At 58.9% G+C, this 19,340-nt stretch overlaps 3 protein-coding genes across 12 annotated transcripts in view; 2 read left to right on the top strand and 1 right to left on the bottom strand.

Moving 5' to 3' along the window:
* The window catches only part of R3HDM2 (R3H domain containing 2), a 40,347-nt gene extending 33,542 nt beyond the window's left edge, over positions 1 to 6,805 (bottom strand). For 8 of the 10 annotated variants that reach the window (XM_065659762.1, XM_065659766.1, XM_065659765.1 and 5 more), the window contains exon 1: positions 6,744 to 6,805. The gene's annotated coding sequence lies outside the window, so the exon portion shown is untranslated. Of the gene's footprint in view, positions 1 to 4,108; positions 5,575 to 6,433; positions 6,506 to 6,743 lie in introns of those variants that run through there. The other 2 variants (XM_065659772.1, XM_065659763.1) reach the window with 2 other exon arrangements.
* A 661-nt stretch (positions 6,806 to 7,466) lies between these two features.
* On the top strand, positions 7,467 to 9,855 carry LOC136003692 (inhibin beta C chain-like). Its single transcript, XM_065659554.1, has 2 exons — positions 7,467 to 7,841; positions 8,587 to 9,855. The coding sequence occupies exons 1-2, from the start codon at positions 7,499 to 7,501 to the stop codon at positions 9,327 to 9,329; spliced, it is 1,086 nt and encodes a 361-aa protein (XP_065515626.1). The 5' UTR covers positions 7,467 to 7,498; the 3' UTR covers positions 9,330 to 9,855.
* Positions 9,856 to 14,998: 5,143 nt separating this feature from the next.
* On the top strand, positions 14,999 to 17,826 carry LOC136003697 (inhibin beta C chain-like). Its single transcript, XM_065659565.1, has 2 exons — positions 14,999 to 15,366; positions 16,139 to 17,826. The coding sequence occupies exons 1-2, from the start codon at positions 15,048 to 15,050 to the stop codon at positions 16,894 to 16,896; spliced, it is 1,077 nt and encodes a 358-aa protein (XP_065515637.1). The 5' UTR covers positions 14,999 to 15,047; the 3' UTR covers positions 16,897 to 17,826.
* Positions 17,827 to 19,340: the final 1,514 nt, after the last annotated feature.

The raw sequence follows: 19,340 nt of genomic DNA, 5'->3' as shown, positions 1-19,340 counted from the left end.
GTGGTGAAGAAACCAGGCTCCCTAGCTCTACTGCTGACCGAACAGCCCATGTATTCACCTGCTGATGTTGGTACAGGACTCAGCATCGAGGCTTTGACTGAGGGTTTCACCTACATCTATTGGTGTCAATGAGGTACACTGCTTCTGAACACCCCACGTCCCTGTTTAAATACACAAGCACCTCTCTGCATTCATCCCATGCTTTGGATCTTCATTTCTGTCTGTGTTCTTCCCAAGGTCAAGTCACAATAGAAGGATTGGTCTCCTCATTCTGGTCTGGTCATGAAGCAGGCAGGACAGGATTCTATTTCCTAATAAACGGCATGCCTAAGCCTCCCCAAAGAAGTGAGCTTTTGGGATACAGCAAGCACCTTCTTTAATAAGGTGGCTCTTGTGTCTAAACTCAGCTCAGGAGAACCGAGTTTCTCAAAGAAAAGGATGTCAAAGGAATATATAAAGATTTTCAAACTTCATTAAAAAAAAATATACAAGTGAGCTGCTCTGAGGAGTAGGCTGCATCTGCCCACATACAATAATCATCCCCGAAATTCACTGGGAGGCAGCAGTGACTCAGCCTGCAGTACACAAAGACAGCTTGTGCTCCCAATACATAATGAAACTGGGCTTCAGACAGCATCCCTACGCCGCATGCGCCCCACTGACAACACACATGGAGGGGAATCCCAGCGCTGACAGGCAGGCAGGGAAGCAGCAGCCCGTCCTCCTGTTGCTGCCCACATTCAGACACAAGCATCTTTGCAGCAGCATGCCTCACCTTCGCTGCCATGCAGGAAGGAGGTTGTGAGGCCTTGAGCTGGGTTCACTGGGGCTTAGAAATCAAGAGAAGGGTCCAAAAAAGATGGAGGAGAGTGCGATAGGTTTGAAGGGAGAGGGAAAGGAACTTTGGTCCCCAACTACATCCCACCATCTTTTCAAATGTCACCTCCAGCTCTTATGGAGAAAACAGGGAGAAATCTATGCATGGTTTGGTTCAATTGCTCCATTGTATGAGTGGATTAATCACACTTCCAGTAAAAACCTTAAGGTATAAATTACTGCAGTTCACCTCCTGCCCAGCAGTCACAAGAAACATGGGGCTTTGCGGCATATTGGACTGTTTGCTCTCATACTTATGCTGTCACATCACTTACAAACAGGTTTCCCAGAGATGCTTTCTGCGCTGGCCTCAATGACTCCTTCGCTCTGGCATCCTCAGCCTTTATCTTGGAACAACCAGGAGCTTCTGTCAGAGCTAACTGATGCAGAAGGCCACTCCTCAAATGAAAACTGTTCTGTGGAATTAGGACTTTAGCAGCACAACACATTTGAGTTAGAAACCATTCTACAGCAGCGAGCCAGGCAAGTGAACGACTCCGGGGTTCTCACCCCGACTCTGCTCTGCCTTTTGATGCTATCTCAGCCAAATAATTTCATAACACACAATAGAATGGCTTGGGTTGGAAGCGACCTTAAGATCATCCAGTTCCAATCCCCTGCCCACAGGCAGGGACCCCTTCCACTGGAGCAGCTTGCTCCAAGCCCCTGTGTCCAACCTGGCCTTGAGCACTGCCAGGGATGGGGCAGCCACAGCTTCTCGGGGCACCCTGTGCCAGCGCCTCAGCACCCTCCCAGGGAAGAGCTTCTGCCTAAGAGCTCATCTCAGTCTCCCCTTGGGCAGGTTAAAGCCATTCCCCTTGGCCTGTCCCTACATCCCTTGTCCAAAGCCCCTCTCCAGGTTTCTTGTAGCCCCTTTGGGTAGTGGAAGGCTGCTCTAAGGTCTCCCCTCTTACAGACAAGGAAGGGGTGGCAGGAAGGTCCAAGCTCTTGTGGCAGTATTCAGAAGGAAGACACTGCACCAAGCCATCCATTTGATGCATCAACTGAAACTAAGCTGCTGGGAACAGGCACACACGGTTACACTTCTGTGTCGAACCTGGATTTAATAAAGTCAGTTGGGCAGCAGCCACAAGAGCTTATCAGAGGCCACCTCTCCCTACTGTTTGGGTAGTATCTGCCTCAAGTCTAACTAAAGCCTCCAGAGATCTCTGTTGCCACTGCTCTATTTGGGCTACGTTTATAGAACCAGCTGAAAAGCACGCAGTGCCTTTAGATATCAGCACTTTCCTGTTGCCAGGCAGCGGGATTCTGAGTGATCCTAAAGCAGTTCTCCAGAAAGAAAACCCAAACTGGATCTACACTAGCTCATCGATGGATGTAGGCATTAAGGAACAAATCACAAGCCCCTCCAGGAGGTGGTACTGTACTTCCGCACAGTAAGCGAGTGAAACGTGTTCTGAATGCCTGAACGCTGCTGAATACAGAGGGAAGTCTCTCAGCTGAAGTGAACCCTTCCCTTGTCACAGACCCAGCAGTGTTTATCAGCATCACCACTTGTTTCTCTGACCTCTCCAAGCCTTCAAGATCCACCTCCACCACCTCCAGCTGCAGGCACTTCCAACCTCATAGAATCATGGAATGGGTTGGCTTGGAAAGGACCTTAAAGCTCATCCATTTCCAGCCTTCTGCCATGGTTCACACTAGACCATGTCACCCAAGGCTCTGTCCAACCTGGCCTTGAACACTGCCAGGGATGGGGCATCCACCACTTCTCTGGGCAACCTGTGCCAGCTCCTCACCACAAAGAAAGACTCGAACCAGGGAAAAAGTTAAATTCACTTGGCCTACAGGGCTCATTGTCGTTGTGATGTGGGTTTCAGTCTGCTGGGGCCTTTGCATCAGGCCACAAAGATAAGACTGTGAAGAAGTGAAGGCAAGAAACGCACGCAGGCATGCAGAGCAAGTACCAGAGGCACAGAATACTGGCAAGAGCACTTGATTACGAATTTATCTTCAGCCAAATAAAATAGCTTTAGCCCTTGGAAAAGCCTTCAGCACTCAGGTGCCAAGCTGCATTTCCTGCCTCTTGCTGCACCACTACACTGGACTTCCTGCTTCAAATCCCTCTGAAAACAGCAGCTTGCTGAGCGATACCAAAACCTGCTGCACTTGAGGAGGGATTGCAAGGCAGCTCCAAAAGCTGCTCCCAAAGCTTTGGCACATATCCTGCAGTGTGGCCTCTTTGGCAGCCACCTCCTCCTTCAAAATAATCAAGTTCTTAAAAGGAGCACTGATCTAGCTGAAGTTCAACAGTGCAATGAGATTAAGTATGCTGCATCCATGCACGCTTACACTTGCAAACATCAGCGCCGGGACTGACTAGATCAGATTTAAGGTCCCTTCCCACCCAAACCATTCCATAATTCTCTGATTCTTCACACTTTTCACATGACCCTGCCCATTTTGGCATGAAAGCCCTTGCTGTTTCTCTACCTGATTCTAGGTAGGAATTATGTGATGACAAAACTACTTCCAGTTAACATTTCTCCAAGACACTGATGGTTTTCTTTATCTGTCAGCATCTACCATATGAAGGAAGATGAGAAACAGCAGTTAAAATAGGTCGGAACTCTAGAAGACACTGGGGGAAATCCAGGCTGCACTGTAACCAGAGGAAGCTTTGATTCACGTTACGTTTATGAGTGGGGTGATGGAGGTGAAGACAGCACTTGAAGAAAGGCTGAGTAGTGGGGCTGTTCCTCCTGGAGAGGGGAAGACCTAATTGTGGCCTTTCAATAATTACAGGGGGCTTGTTAGAAAGATGGAGAAAGACTTTTTACCATGATCTGCAGCGATCATGGATTTACATCATCATGTACAAGGGTTTTAAACTGAAAGAGAACAGGTTTAGATTTGATAGAAGATTTTGTTTTACAATGAGGGTGCTGAGGAGCTGGCACAGGGTGCCCAGAGAAGCTGTGGCTGCCCCATCCCTGGCAGTGCTCAAGGCCAGGTTGGACACAGGGCCTTGGAGCAAGCTGCTCCAGTGGAAGGGGTCCCTGCCCTGCAGGTTTGATCCAAGGAAGGTCTAAGCAAACAAAGCTCCTACAACTCACCCAAAGAAGAGGACAATGCCGCAAACTGGTGTCTGATACTGTGAAATCACCCCAGGTTTTATCTTGCAGATAGCTCTAAGCATCCCTTAGGAAGGGTCAGCAAAACCTGTAGTGCTTGGTCACTGTGGGGTCAATTGGCTCTGTATCCCACTCACCTCTAGGACACCAGGCCCCACTTCCAAGCAGGAGGGAGATAAGAGCCCAAACCAGATCCAAGCAATGCTTCTCCTTCACAGCTGGCAGGAGTTGATTTGGGAGTCTTAATCCAGGCTCCTCAGAAGCTACATGGCTGTCTCCAGCAAAGCATCATCACTGCAAGCAACCTGTGGAGATACATCCTCACTTGTGCAATCCCTGGAGTATGGAGTAATGGTTTACTCCCCAATGAATGCCATCTTGGTGGACAGAGCCGAAGAAAATCAGCCTAAAGCCTTTGCTCATCGTCTAGTCTGTGCCATTAAAACAATTCTATTTGTGAATACACATACACTGGAATAAGTTTGCAAAGTTTACTACGCAGACACAAGCTGTCCTTGCATTCTGAAGACGCAAGAATGAACAGGGGGAAATCTTTACCAATATATGTTAAAAGCTTCATGAAAACACAAAGAGCTGTGGATGGAGGAGCGAAACCATCCATTGAAAAACAAAACCAACCCCCACCCCCACCAAGAAAACAACCACCAAAAGATGGCAGAAAATCACCTGTGAACACTGAGCTGCCATTTAATCCGGAAGGAAGATTATGGCAAGCAATACCTGGTATGATTCAACCAAGACTTCCCAGCACAAATTCAAGGAGGAAGGACACAGAGGTTGTGTCAGTCAGCCTTAATAGGCTACAGGGAGCAAAGAGGCTAGAAACAAAGAACGAAGCGTGAAGAATCAGAACTATTTGAAGTAACCACAGGGAACCAGGCCCCTGTTATCAAAGGGAGATGGAGAACAGGTCAAGGCAGGAAATGAGAAGAGATTCCCAACAAGCACCAGTGACAGAAAACCAGACAGAGACCAGCGCGCTGCCAGCAGGAGAAGGAGCACCCAGACAGAGGTTTAGGACAAGCAAGGGCACTGTTTTGATCTGTTCATCTGCTTTCCGCCAAGCAAACCAGGTCCCGCAACATCCTCCCATCACTCCCCATGCAGCTGGGGAAAAGCAACTCCTGTGCACAGCAGTGATTTGGGATACCCGTGGCATAGAGCGCACCCTCAGCCCTAACACCACACCAAAGAGCTTCTTCCCTCTTCTTCATTGCTAGGATATAACACTTCAGCCTATCCTTTGGCGATAAACAGGCACCAAAGTCAGGCAACATTTCCAGCTCCCCAAGCAGGTTATCCCCATTTATCAAGTCTTCTTTCAGCACTTCTCAGCCCTTTGGCTTCCTTCACACTTTTCCAGCTTTGACTTTGCTCCAAACCCACAGACAGACACTAACATACACCTGCCCTGAGCAACACACGCAGGGTTAACAGCAGCTCTGCATTATCCATCCGAACCCTCTTCAGCAGAGTGGTTCAGATTCTAACGGACCACTCTGCATGCAGTGAGGCCACAAAAGCAGCAGCAGCAGCCATAATAAACGCACAGCTTCTTTGTACTCACAATTACAGTGGCATCTTTGAGCTCTAAGTGAAATAAAGCCTGCCCTGTTGTCAAGTTGGAAGCTTGGCACTTCTGCCCGAAGCTTGCTTAGCCTTTCCTGCGGTGAAACCCATCCCCTTACCACTCCCACTGCACACCTAGCTGTGCTACCAGCACATATCCCTAGAAACACACCTTGCTCTGCCAGACATCTTCTGCCAACACTGATGCATCGCTCAAATACACAAAGGCAGAGCTAAAGCAGCTGAGCTCAGCTTTTAAGTGGGCAGGAGGAAAGCAAATGCATTTCCAAGTGTCTGTGTTAAGATACCTACAAGCAACAGTTCCCTCACATTAGACAAATGCACTGAGCAGGGCGCAAGCTGGTAAATAAGCTTCCAGGAACAGGAATCCATTCACCCCTCCTGATAAATCAAAGCCCCGCTTTGGGGCACAATTAGCCCCCGGGAAAGCACTGCAGGCACATCTCAGACACAAAACCACACGAGGGAAGCGGGGTGCTCACCCAGGACACGCTTTAGCGGAGATACACAACTGGGAAGCAATGTGGGAGCACTGCAAGCTCCCCAAGAGGTCACAAGTCCCAGCGGCCGTAAGGGACCAGCAACGGTAGCGCTCCCCGCACCCCTCGCGAGGGTTTAAACGGGCCAACATGGAGTAACGCGTACCAAAGCGACCCTTCCACGCCTGCAGCCCGTTCGTGGCGTGCACAGAGCCCCCCTGAGCGCGCTCGGGCACTCTCGGCCCTTCCACCCCCGCTCCACGCAGCAGAGCCCCGCAAGGCACAACCGGTGCCCGCAGCGCGTCCCAAAGCGAGGACCCCGGGGGAGGCCGCGCTCCTCTCCCGCGGCCCCCGCCGCGGCTCCCCGCGCACCGGCAGGGCGAGGCCTCTCCTCCCGCCGCCTGCTCCTCTTCCTCCTCCTCCTCTTCCTCCTCCGCCGCCTGCCACGGCCGCTGCCCGCTCCGGCACCCCCCGGCCCAGCACCGGCCCGCGGGCGCTCCGGCACCGCGCCGAGCCCACTCCCTCCAGCGCGGCCCCACGGCCGGAGACGCGGCAGAGGCCGGAGGCTCGGCCCCAGCCAGGAGCGGCCGGAGGGGCCCCGGGGCGGCGGCACCGGCACCCGGAGCCAGGCCCGGCGGCTCCCGGAGCCCCGTTCCCCACCTCCCCCTCGGCGCGCACTTACCGGGCCGGGCCCTGCGCCGCGGGGCCGCCGCCGGGCCGGGCCGGGCCGGGCCTGGGCCAGGGCGGGGCCGGGGGGGGGGGGAGGAGAGGGGGAGGGGGAGGGGGGTGGGAACGGGGGAAACCGGACAGAAACGTTTGGGGAGGAAAAAAAAAAAAAAAAAAAAAAAAAAAAGGAAGGGGAAAAAAAAAAAAAAAAAAAAAAAAAAGGGGGGGGGGGGAAACGGCGGCCCCTCCCCCCGTGCGCCCCGGGCGTGCTGCGTCACCGCCAGTGCGTGCTGCGTCACCGCCCCGCCGCCTAGCAACCGGCTGGACGCGGTAGCGCCCCCTGGCGCGCTGGAGGCTCCGGCGGCGGCTCCACCGTGCGGGGCTCCCGGGGGCCGCTCGCTCCCGGTGTCCCGGGGCACCCCCCCCCCCCCCCCCCGCCGCCGCACCCCCGCGACCCCGTGGATGGGACCCGGGGGGGGTGCCCCGGGCACAGCCCCGGCCCCGGGACCGAGCGTCCGGAGCGGGAGCGCCACCCCCCCCCCCGTGGCCGGGAGAGGTCCCGAGGGGTCAAGGGGGCGTTCATCCCGCCGGGATCAGCCCATATCTGCGGGAGGCGGAGGCGTGCGCTGCCCCTGCGCCCCTCAGCCCCGGCCCCGCTCTGCCCCTGCGCCCCGCGCTCCGCGTTGACTTCGCCTCCTCGCACCGCCGGAGAACGCCGCTGGCGGGGCCCCCCCCCCCCCCCTCCCCGCTGTCCCTCCCGCAGTGCCGGGGATGACCGCAGCGGCGGCTCTCCCGCTCCTGCTTCTCCTGGGGATGGCGGCTCCCCTGGCAGCCCGGTGCCCGGCTTGCGGGCTGGCTGCCCTGGCCCCCGCCGCCCGGCGCCACATCCTCACGGCACGGGCAAAGCAGAGCATCCTCGCCAAGCTCCGCTTGCCGGGCAGACCCAACATCACCCAGCCCGTGTCCAGGGGGGCCCTGCTGACCGCGCTCGGCAGGATGCATGGGCAGCGCACGGATCCCGTCTCCCCTGGGATGCCCCATGAGAGCAGCGGCCCTCCCCTGCATCCCCGGGTGGGTCTGCAGGAATACGAGATCTTGAGCTTTGCCGAGTCAGGTCTGTACAGACCCTGCGCCTCAGGGGCACGGTGGGGTGGTTCCTGAGCACAGAGGGAAGGCAGCTCTTGCCCGTGGGAAGGTGGTGGGAGCTTTTCTCCTCCGCACAGGCTCTGCGCAGGGGCACCAAGCTCCTGCAAGCAACGCCAGGCCAGCGGGCAGGCTGCTGCTGGAAGGACTGGTAATAGGAGGCTCCATGTCCAGAACCTTTGCACCCAGGGGCTGAGCTTACCCTTACCAGCCACCCCTTGCCATGGGCAGGGGAAGCATCACTGGAGCTTCAGGGTCCCCTCGGTTACATACGGGATGTGTGGGGTGGGGAGGTTGGTGCAGGAGCTCTACTCTCTGAATTTGTTGTCTCTTTCTGTCAAACCCTCCCCACTTGGGCTAAAGGTGGCTGTGCTCTTCCAGACCTGATTTTAAGCTAAGATGCCCCATCAGCTTGTAGTGTTTTCACTCAAGTCTCCAAAGCCCATCTGCTCCCTATGCGGAGCTGCATCTCCATCCCCTACACAAAGTGGTGGGCTGCCACATTTCACTCCAGAGTTGGTCCTCGAAGGAGAGACAAAGGGGATGTCAGGCCAGAGGAGGTGGAACCAAGCCGGGTTGCTGCATTCAGCACCGGGAGGATGCTGCTCCTTCAGCAAAAGAAGGAGGCATAGGGAGGAGGAGCAGCAGCAAGCACAGGGAAGTGGGACTGGGGCTGGGCTTCCTCCCTTCACCTGTTCATTCGGTTCTGTGCACAGGGTCCTCCACCTCCCGCAGTGTCCACCTGCATTTCCGCTTCACCCGGGAGCTGGCTGGGAATGCTGAGATCCTGCAAGCCACCCTCTACCTGTTCTGGACAGATCCTGGCCCCGGGATGCGCCCCGTCACCATCAGACTCTTGCAGCCAGACCCGACAGGGTTCAATGCGACCGTGGTCCATGAGACACGGCTGGAGGTGCAGCATCCTGGCTGGGCCACGCTGGACGTGGGTCAGGCTGTCCAGAGCCTCTTTGGCCAAGGGAGTCAGAGACTCACTGTGGAGTTGGAGGCAGCGGAGGATTGGGGTTCTCCCCTCCTGCCTGGCCACAGTGATTCCCACCGGCCATTTGTGGCGGCCCAAGCCCGGGCCAGGACCCCTCACCGGGTGCAGCGGCGCGGCATTGATTGCAGCAGGGACTCTAAGATGTGCTGCCGCCAGGAATTCTTCGTGGACTTCAAGGAGATTGGCTGGGAGGACTGGATCATCCAGCCGGAGGGTTATCACATGAACTACTGCGCAGGGCTCTGTCCCCTGCACATGGCCGGCATCCCTGGCGTCGCTGCCTCCTTCCACACGGCTGTCCTCAACCTCATCAAAGCCAACAACGCGGATGCGGCCGTAGACTCCTGCTGTGTCCCCACGCAGCGTCGCCCCCTCTCTCTGCTCTACTATGACCGGGACAGCAACATCGTCAAGACCGACATCCCTGACATGATCGTTGATGCCTGTGGTTGTACCTGACCTGTGCATGGGGAGGCAGGAGGGCAGGACCTGTGCTCTGCAGGGCTCTCCTCCTCCATGGCCGCTTTCTGGCAGCCCAAGACCGGGCGAGCTGCTGAGATGGGAACCCAGCCAAAGCGTTTTCTCCTCCTGAGGTTGAAGCATTAATGGTGATGCTGAATCTGCAAGTCCTCTCCTCCCTCACCTCCCACACAGCTCGTTTCGCCCTGCAGATTTGTCCATGGATTCCTCTCTGCCCTTGAGCCATCTGAGACTGGCTCCCGATGGAGACCGGACCCTTCTACCTGCAAGGCTCTGCAGGGTGGGTCAGGACAGCACCGCTTGCCCTGCTGCTGGTCCCACACCAAGGCCATGGTGCAGCTCTCAGTGCTGCAACACGAACGTGTGCTGAGGAGGCAGAAGCTGAAAAGGGGCTGGGGGATGGCCCGGCCGGAGGGGTGAGCCCATCCGTGGAGCCCCGCTGCTCAGCATCCTGGCTACGTGGTATTCAATAAAAGACTCCCAGCCGCGGCATGTGCACATGTAATGTGTGTGCCCTGTTGTTAGCCAGCCCATCTTTCACCTCTCCCCAGGGTGCCAGGGGCTGGATGTGCCCTAGGGCAGATTCCTTGCTTGGGCAGAATCTCCCGTTCTACCAGAACTGTCCGTGTTTGGTCATTCTTGCCCTAAGTCAGGACCAAATGGAGCAGTTTTTCACCCTTTTAAAGAGGATAGCGGCTGCTGGGCAGGACCACCAGAGCCACCCAGGACCCTCACCTTTACCTACAGCCCATTGCCAGCTCCCTTGCTGCAGAGCAGCCTCTAGCCCGCAGCCCAGAGCAGCCACCCCCTTCGCTGCCCCTTGCCAGCCTGGCTGTGGGACATGTCAATGCCGTGAGAGCTGGGGGCAAAGGGCGGCTCTGACACATCGGCCCATTGTGTAATCTGGTGTTAGGGTTTCTCCATGGCTTCCCATGTGTCCCCTCCATGTGTGGGGGCTGAAAAAGCAGGGAGAGGGTGCTGGTGGTGGGAGAGAGAGGTTCATGAGGGCATGGAGCTGGGTAACTGTGGTGCTGGGGGCCACCAATCACCCCAGCACAGAGGCCGGAGACAGAACTGAGCCAGGTAAGAAGAGGGTTGGCAGCTGGAAGAGGGCAGAGTCAGACCCCATCCATCTGGCTTGAAGGACAGCTTGGCATCTTGTGTCCTGCTCCAGGATCAGGCCAGGCTGGTCGGAGCCATGAGCAGCTCCGGTTGGAGATGAGCCAGGATGCACATGGACAAGAGGAACACCTTGAGCACGGACGGAGCAACCGCTGGCAGGGAACAGGGGGTACCCACGGAGGCAGGCGCTCGCGCTGAGCCCTGTGCTGGAGCGGGGACCGCATCTCCCCATCAGCAGGCACCATCCCGAGATCCAGGCTTCCAGACCTCCAAGGCCTGGACCTGGAGGGCTCTTGCTGACCCAGCTGCTGTGCAGGCAGCATGGAAGGCTCGGGGATCGATACTGTCTGGGACCCAAGGCCGCTTGCGCAAACCCAAAGAGGGTTTGGTCTTTAGTGATTTTCCTTTTTTTCCCCCTTTTTCCCAATGCTTCTTTTCCCTATGTGTATTTATTGAACAAACAGCTTTCCTGCGGCTGGTGCTGAGCTCCACAGGCATAAAGGGGCCGAATGAAGGGGCAGAGGAGCTGTTAGCTGGGCCCTGTGACCCTACAGGTACCTCAGCGCAGGGGAGCACAAGCCTGAGACCCTGAGCTGAAACACGGAATCAGAATGGTTTGGGTTGGAAAGGACCTCAAGATCATCCAGGTCCCCCCCCTGCCATCTCACACAGGCCCTCTTCTCCATGCATGCGGCTTGTCCTGCTCCCATGGAAAACAGGGGCCAGCGTGGCTGAGGTTCAGGAATCTCAAGGAGACTTCTGCTGGGGAGCACCGCAGAGCAAGGAGGGCACAGCCAAGGAAGGGCAATCCCCCTGGAGCCAGGCACAGCCCATGGTCCTCAGCGCAAAGGGGGTGCTCCCACCACTGGTGGCCCAGCAGGAGCTATGAAAGCTGCACATGGAAAAGCCCTCACTGTGGAGCTCAGCACAACCTGGGCTTGCTTTGCAGGTCTTCTCCTTCATCAACAAGAGTAACCTCAGTGTAAGCATGAAGGCAGAGAACCAAGTCAGGCTCCTTAGGGAGCAGAACAGGAGCCCTGAGAGCAGCAGGGTGCAACTTCCCGCTGGGCATCCACTCTTCCATTCCTGGTGGGAGAAGAGGGGATGAGGGTGGTGCTCACATCATGGTGTCCCCTCTCCATCACACTTCTTCTGGGGTCCCCTGTGTGCTCAGGAGTCTTCGGAGGTGGGGGTCTCATGCCCAGCCACCATGACATGCTGCTGTACTGGTCCCACTGGGAGCAATAAGACTGGTGGGGATCCTGCCTGCAGCCCCGCAGCCTGGCCTGGTGCAGGCAGCATCGACCTAGCACCGGGGCTGTGCCCTTGGCCTGTGCCAGATCTGACAGAGAGGGCACCGCAAGGTCCCATCCCTGCAGCCTCTGTGCCGGGAGGGGATGGAGATGTTCCACCGCCCTGAAGCAAAGGTCCGAGTGCGCTGCGCCAGGGCGTCCCTTGGCAGGGCCCGGCTCTCCGGGAGGGGTGGGAATTCCTGAAACCCCCGCTGTTGCCTTGAAACCCATTAATGTTTAATTTCCAGTCCCATGGGCGCTTTCCAGCCTGCGGTCCCTGCTCACCCACGCTGCGCATCCTCTGCCCGGCTGGAGGTGCCAGGAGCCGCTCCCCCAGTGCCGGCCCTTCCCGGGGGGGGGGGGTCTCGTCGCCCCCGGCCCCATCCCTAAGGATCTCGTCGCCCCCAGCTCCAAGCGCCGCGGTCCCCGGGGTGCGGCGTTGCCTCGGGCCGCCGGGTGGCGCCCGTGGACCGGGGGCTGCAGCACCGCTCCGGGCCGGCCCGCTCCGTCGCCCCGCTGCCCCCGGCCGGGGCAGCGGGCACCCAGGGAAGCGGGGCCGCCGACCTGCCCTCCCTGGCCGGGAGCCCTGGCCTCGCTCCCTTCCCACGGCCGGACCCCGGCCTGCCCAGCCCTGCGGCTCCAGCGCTCCCTTCCCTCTCTGCGCTGGCCCCTCGGGGCCTCAACCCGTGCAGCCCCGACGGCTGCTGCCCTGACCCCCGGCCTGGTGTAGGAGAGGGGCCGGTGGGGAGGAAGCTTTTCCATGCCTGTGCCCGGGACAGCGTCAGAGTTTGGCTCTTTCTTGGCCGGCATCGGTGGTGGAGCCGCATGGGGATGGGCACCGAGGCAGAAGCCGTACTCAGACGCTGAGCTCTTAGGGGGGACAGGGCGTTCCTGCTTGATTCACCTCTAGGGCAGGTTGTCAGGTGCCACGTTTGCCTCACCGGACACGAGGTCGGCGGCCCATGAACCATGTGTGCAGCAAGTGCTGGGCCTGGGGGGGACCCGAGGGGGTATTTTGGTCAGGTTGGTCGCTGGGCTTCACTTTCTGGGAACCGTTTAATCAACAACACACTTATGCAATGGGTGCAAGAAGCGCTCACAGCTCCGTGCTGACCCCTGGCCTACATCCCATGGGCCAGAGTGCGAGGGAGCGGGGGGGACAACACACATACAGCTGCGGTGTGAGGGGGCAGCAGCTCAGATGCTCCTGCTAAGCTGGAGGTGGAATGGGGGTTTGTGGTGGCAGCATTGGGGTGCTGGCCAGTGCAGAGGGATCTGGCAGGTTTAGAGGCATTACTCCCTTTGGGGAGACCCTGCCCCGCAGCCTGGCAAGGGCGACGGGCTCGGGAGTAATTCACCCTTTTTGCCACAACTCTTTGCCTCCTGCTTTGTGCTGTGGATATGTCAGGGTAGGAGGAATTCAGCACAGCGTCGTGCCTCAGTTTCCCTTCCCTGCATGTGTGAAGCTGTGCAATGGTTGCTGCGAGGTGGTGGTGACACAGAGGTTTTAATGCCCCCGGACCAATGCCACCCAGAGCTGCAGCCTGGGACTCCCTCTGGCTTGCTGCACGTGGAGAGAGCACCATGGGGGGGACCAAGTTCCCCCTGTGGGTGGAAGTAAAATTTTCCATAGGGAATACACCCTAAGACCCAGAAAGGAGCCACTCCACTTCCAGTACAGAAACATGGAACAAAAGGCACAGGAGTCAACGTGTAGAGAATCTCTGCAGACAGAGCACGCATTCAGATACTTGGGATGGGACTGATGGTGCGTTTGCAAGGAAGCGCCCAGATGTGCGCACGCCGCGAAACATCTGTGCGAGCAGATGTGTGCCCTGCAAGCGTGTACCATGCCCTGTGCACCGGTGGCTGCTCAGTCCTGCTGCTGCCTGCGTGCTGCTGCCTGCAGCCGGGGCTCCCAGGCCAATGGGAGCTCTGCTTCCAGGCCAAGCTGTGCCCACTCTTTCCTCCTTGTTGACATTCCTGGGCTATTCTGGGAGCTGCCAGCAGGCCCGGCCAGCTGAGAACTTTGGCCCTTGCACCACAGTTGCATCATCTCCGATGGGTGCTTTTTCCCAGACAGCCCACTGTTTACCTGTCACCTCTGCGCTTGGCCAGGGGCTCTGTGTGGTCAAGACCTTGGAGTCAGTGCTGCATGGCACAGTGGGCACAGGACATGCCTGCAGGGCTGGCTGGGCTTCAGGTTCCCACTGCACTCTGAGTTCCCCCAGCTCTGGCACAGGAGCACTGGGCTCTCCCACACCCTCAGCAACGTGGCTCCTTGCAGCACCTTTAGGAGACTTCTCCAGGCCTCAGAGATGCAGATCTCAGATCTCAGGCTGAGATGCAGAGAACATCTTGGGGCTGATGTGAACATCCTCAGGCCAGCTCATGAGCCCTCAGCAGATGAAAGTGTCCATTATAAGTTGTGGGGAGCAGGGGGTGTAGCAGACGCCCTCCTGGGCCTGCCCAGCTCCGTCCTGGGGTGAAGCTGGACCGGGCAGCCCAAAGGACAGGCTCAGACTCCCAAACTGATCACAAGGCAGGAGTAACAAAGCCCACAGATAGGAGGTGTCCCCAGGGAGCTGCATGGGGACTGCCCCAATCCCTGCTTTGTCCTTCATCAGCAAGTCAGGGACTGGCCCTACTGGGAGGCCAAGGGGGATGCAAGTGCAATGCACGGGCTGTGGGGCAGGGATGTGGGTTCCAGGGGCAGCAGGCGAGGCTGGGATCCATCCTGCAGGATGTTCCGCCGCTCGCGCTCCTCCACCCAGCCTGGATCTGCCCCCGCCCTTGCTTCCTGCAGGGTTTGGCTCTGGCAGGGATGCTCCGGGAGCTGGGGCGAGCTGCGGGCCAGCAGAGCCCCCTTGCACAGGCATGGGCACGCACGTCGGCAGGTACCACTGTGCACACACCCAGTTGAAGCCCCCCATGTGCAGCTTCCCGTGTGTACCCCCCTCCGTGTCCAGCCCCGCAGTACCCCCGCCGGTGTGGTGCGGGACAGCTCCCGATGTGTGCACACAGCTGGGGGGGGGGGGTGGTCCCGGGGGCAGCGGGGCCGTTCATCGCCCGCCTCCGCTGCGGGGGAATGGGGGTGCGGGCAGGGGGGGGGGGGTAATCCCAGTAATCCCCCGCCCCGGCCGCTGCCCGACGGGACGGGACAGGCAGCAGAGCCGGCCAATGGCGGGGGGGCGCCGGGCCCGCCCCCGGCCGCAGGTGCCCAAAGCGGGCGGGCCGCGCCGCAGCACTCCCGGTGCCGGCCCGGTCCGTCCCGTCGGTGCGGATGGCGACGCGCGGCGCGGGGCCGTGGCTGCTGCTGCTGCTGCTGCTGCCGGCGGTGCTGTGCCCTGCGGCGGCGGCCGAGCCGCGCTGCCCGTCGTGTGCGGCGAGAGCGGAGCGGCGGCTGCTGGAGGAAGCGGCCAAGCGGCAGCTGCTGGAGAAGCTGCGGCTCCGGGAGCGGCCGCGGCTCGTTCACGCCGTGCCCCGCGCCGCAGTGACCCGCGCCCTGCGGCGGCTGCAGGCGGGCAGCACCCGCCGGGGCCCCGACGACGACGACGACGGCGAGGAGCAGGGCTACGAGATCATCAGCTTCGCGCAGCCAGGTGGGCACCGTCCCCGACGGGGCTGGGGAGCGCTGGGCTGCGCCCGGTGCCGAAGCGGGTGCGGGGAGCCGCGGGGATGCGCAGCCCCCGAGGCCGGGGCCCCGGGCAGTGCGGGTGCCTGGGGCCACGCGGGCGGTGATTAAGTCCTTAATTAACGCGCCTGCGGTGCGCCGTGACCTCCCCGCGCTGCGGATGCACAGGGAGGCTCAGCCGCGAGGAGGAGGAGGAGGAGGAGGAGGAGGAGGAACGGCTCCTCTTGCTCCTGCATTAGCCGGCTGGGACCGCACGCCAGAGCTGCCGCGATGCCGGTCCCCTCGCTTGAGGGATGGGTGCAACCCGAGTTGCCTGAGACCCTCCGAAGGTGGACTTGGATACTGCGAGGACCAGCTCGGGGGTGGTGGGGCTGGAAATGCTCTGCAGCGTGCAGCAGCGCTGTGGGTGACCCTGCTGGAGGGTGTCTGGGCAAGGTGACCATCGTGGTCCCTTCCGGCTTTGCCCATCCTTCCTGTGGTTCTGGGAAAGGGCTGGGTGCCCCCTCTATGCCCATTCTGCCAGGCAGGACGAAACAGTCCCCCATTCCAACACCACCCTCCTCTGGTTAGCATCCCCAGGGAAAGCAGGGGAAAAGACTGCAAGCTCCACTCAAGGAGGGGAGTTCGTAGGGCTTCCCTGTAAAGAACCCGAAAGAGTTTGGCTTTGATGCGCAGGGTGGTGATGCCTCACCTTCCCTGCATCCTGCAGCATTCACCTCCTTCTTCCTTTCTGCCCTCAGAGACCACGTCTCCCTCTCACTTGAGGCTGCAGTTCCAGTTCAGCCGCACACAAGACCAGGACGTTCACATCCTGCAGGCTCAGCTCTGGCTCTACCTCCGAGTGCCACGGGAGCCGGTAGCCAGCCTCACCCTGCGGATCTTCCTGGCTGGTGGGGAAGGGGATTTGGTGGGGGGCAACCGCACGCTGCTGAGTGAGAAGCACCTGAGCGCGCGGGGCAGCGGCTGGCACGCCTTCACCCTCCTGCCTGCGCTGCAGAGCTTCTTTGGGGGAGAGCAGAGGACCCTGCGGCTGGAACTGGAAAGCCGTGGGGATGGGGGTGATATGGCAATAGTCAACGGCAGCTGGTCCCACCAGCCCTTCTTGGTGGCCAAAGCAAAGGTGAGAGAACCGGGTCACCACGTGGCCAAGCGCAGCCTCCGCTGCAGCCAGAACTCCAACCTCTGCTGCCGCAAGGACTACTATGTGGATTTCCGAGACATCGGTTGGAATGACTGGATCATTAAGCCTGAGGGCTACCAGATAAACTACTGCGTGGGCCAGTGCCCCTTACACGTGGCCGGCAGCCCTGGGATGGCCTCTTCTTTCCATACAGCCGTCTTCAACCTCGTCAAAGCCAACAATGTCCAGGCATCGGGGCACTCTTGCTGTGTGCCCACAAGGCGCCGGCCGCTCTCGGTCCTCTACTTCGATCGCAACAGCAACATCGTCAAGACTGACATCCCTGACATGATCGTTGATGCCTGTGGCTGTAGCTAGGGTTGAGGGAGCTGTGCTGGGTACCCCTCTTCTCCAGGACTGTCTCTTTAGGGGTGGGGGAAGATGGAAAGCTCCCTTGAGCTCAGGCTGTGGAGCAATGGACTCCTTTGCAAAGGTTGGGAGGCAGGGAGAAGGTCTCACCAGGGGGAACAGGGGGTCTCCAGAGATGACCTGGAGTCACATAGGGCAGAGCAAAGACCACATCGGGCTGCTGAGCGTGAGCTGGGGGTGGTTGGTGGCTCTGGGCATCCCTGCTCTGACTGGCAGCACCCCTTGGTCCCAAGCTGACCCCACATTTCGGTCCGTGGGGTTGAGGGCCCCCATCTTTGCTCACGTTCAGAGTGGCTGGTGACACTTTGGGACTCAGCCTCCTTGAAAGCAGAGCGGAACGTGGGAATGGGTCTCTTTCCTCCAAGTGGAAAACTGGAGGATGAGAGGCAGTCCCGCTCTTCTCCCCTGCTGCAACAAACCTTCCTGCATCACATTTGGGCCTGGTGCTTGGGATGGGTGGAATCGGGCACAAATAACAGCCCTGGAAGAAGAGGATGGGGAGTGTGACTTTGTCAAGGACCCCCAAACGGCAGTGACTGGACAAGGTGGAGGGTGACCTTGCCTCCTGACCAGGTCCTCTGTATTTCCCTATCCATTTCCCTGGCGTCTGTGCTTTCCTTCCCTGCTGCCCACCCTCCCGGCCCAGCGCCGCACAAGGTCTGACTCAGGATCTGCCTCTAAGACCATGCTAAAGGTACAGATTTGTACTTGTACCTCTACTTTTGCACCTATCACTGTTTCTGTGGTAGAGGTTTCTGCAGCTGGTGGGACTCCCTGGTGCTCCATCCTATCTATGCACCTCCCTGCCCTGGCCTTCCTGGTACTAACACATGAATGCATCCACATGGTCTGTGCTTTTAATTTATTTTAATACCTCGATGCAGCTTCCCAAATAAATGGGTGGAAACGCAACATCCGGGCTCTGACTCCTTTCTCCTGGCACCACTTGTGGGAATGGGGTGGGGGAAATGGTCCTGTTTGGATGGAAGGTCCAGCTCCTGGCTCTGGGGCTGGGTTGGATGGGAGACAGGGGGATAGGACAGGGGCTGGGATCTGGGTACCACCTCACTGGGCCTCTACCGTGAGCATCAAAGGAGTGTTTCCCAGCAGAGCAGATACTGCCCAAGCTGAAAAGGCTGTTCCCTACCAGCATCAATCCTGAACCAGGCTCGCAGTTATTGACCAGCTTGAGTGACCTCAAAGGACAAACCACAGCCCCCCCCCCAAATCCCGTGTCCCCACTGCAAATAGCAGAGGTTGGACCTACCCATACCTCACTGACCTCCGCCATCCCCTCTCACACGCTTCCCTAAACATCACCCAACGACCCCAGTCTCAACTCCACAGAAGGCAGGGATAGAGCCTGGCAATGCCCTGGGTGATGGGGAGCCGTTTGGAGTGGGATGCTGCTGGAGTGGGAGGCAATGCCCCCTGCTCATCCCCCTGAGATCCCGGGTCCTTGTTGCGTAAGGGCCCGCTCAAAGCTCAGTTTGGGGCCGTTTCATCTCGGGACAAACCCACTCGCTTCCCCAGCTTGGCCCTGTGCTGTGCCCTGCAAGCGGACAAAGGGCAGCTTTCATCAGCCGGCCCCAGCGGGCACCCCCCCAGGCTGTGGGGGCAGCATGGCCATCACCCACCCTCCCCAAAAGATCTCCACCTATAGGGAAAAGGCACTGGCAGGATGCCTCAGCCTTCCGGCTGCTCACACAGCCCCAGCACGTGTGCTGCTCACACCTTGGTGGTGGCTGTGTCCTGCTACGGATGCGCTGAGAGCTGCAGGTGTGGGTTTGGGGTGAGGGCACGGGGACGTGCGTTGTGCCTTTACAATCCCTGCTCCCCCCGTCCCTAGCATCACTCCAGTGTAACTGTGGGGCAGGGCAGGCAGGGAGGCATCCCATAAAGACACCAGATACCCTATTTTCCTTTGCCAGCAGCCCAGCATCTTCACATCACAGTGAATTCGTGTTCCTATATGTGTGCATGAGGGGAGGCTGTTCACATGCGTGTGCATGATGTGCTGACTCACTGACACACTGACACGCTGACCCACCAGCGCCGAGCTGAGATGCTGAGCTGGTCGTGGTGCTACCGTTAAGTCCTTAATCTGGGTGATCATCTGGCCCTGCTCTGAGCCGCTTTAACTTCCCTAAACAGGAGGCCAAGATTAGTGCTGGGGTGGGGGACGTGGCAGTGGGAGGGGGGGAGTCGCTGGTAGGGAGCTACCCAAGTGTTGTTTGAACCCCAGGGGCTCAAAGCTGGTGGCAAAACGGACCTGGGCCTGCCTGGCCATGCAGATGGAAGAGGTGGATGGTCCTGGGGCAAGCCCCCAGACCCCAGGAGGGTGGCAGGGCTGGCCCCGTAGCATCCCCAGTGCTCAGTGGGCCTTTCCTGGC

The sequence above is a fragment of the Lathamus discolor genome, chromosome 23 (assembly GCF_037157495.1).
Source record: "Lathamus discolor isolate bLatDis1 chromosome 23, bLatDis1.hap1, whole genome shotgun sequence".
NCBI lineage: Eukaryota > Metazoa > Chordata > Aves > Psittaciformes > Psittacidae > Lathamus > Lathamus discolor.
Note: the sequence above shows the minus strand (reverse complement) of the source record. Positions and strands in the feature narration are given on the sequence as shown.

Bases quoted from the DNA above. Each gene is read 5' to 3' on its own strand.
- LOC136003697 (XM_065659565.1), top strand. From the start codon at position 15,048: ATGGCGACGCGCGGCGCGGGGCCGTGGCTGCTGCTGCTGCTGCTGCTG. The intron at 15,367-16,138 runs GTGGGCACCGTC...TTCTGCCCTCAG, and splicing joins CATCAGCTTCGCGCAGCCAG to AGACCACGTCTCCCTCTCAC.
- LOC136003692 (XM_065659554.1), top strand. From the start codon at position 7,499: ATGACCGCAGCGGCGGCTCTCCCGCTCCTGCTTCTCCTGGGGATGGCG. The intron at 7,842-8,586 runs GTCTGTACAGAC...TTCTGTGCACAG, and splicing joins CTTGAGCTTTGCCGAGTCAG to GGTCCTCCACCTCCCGCAGT.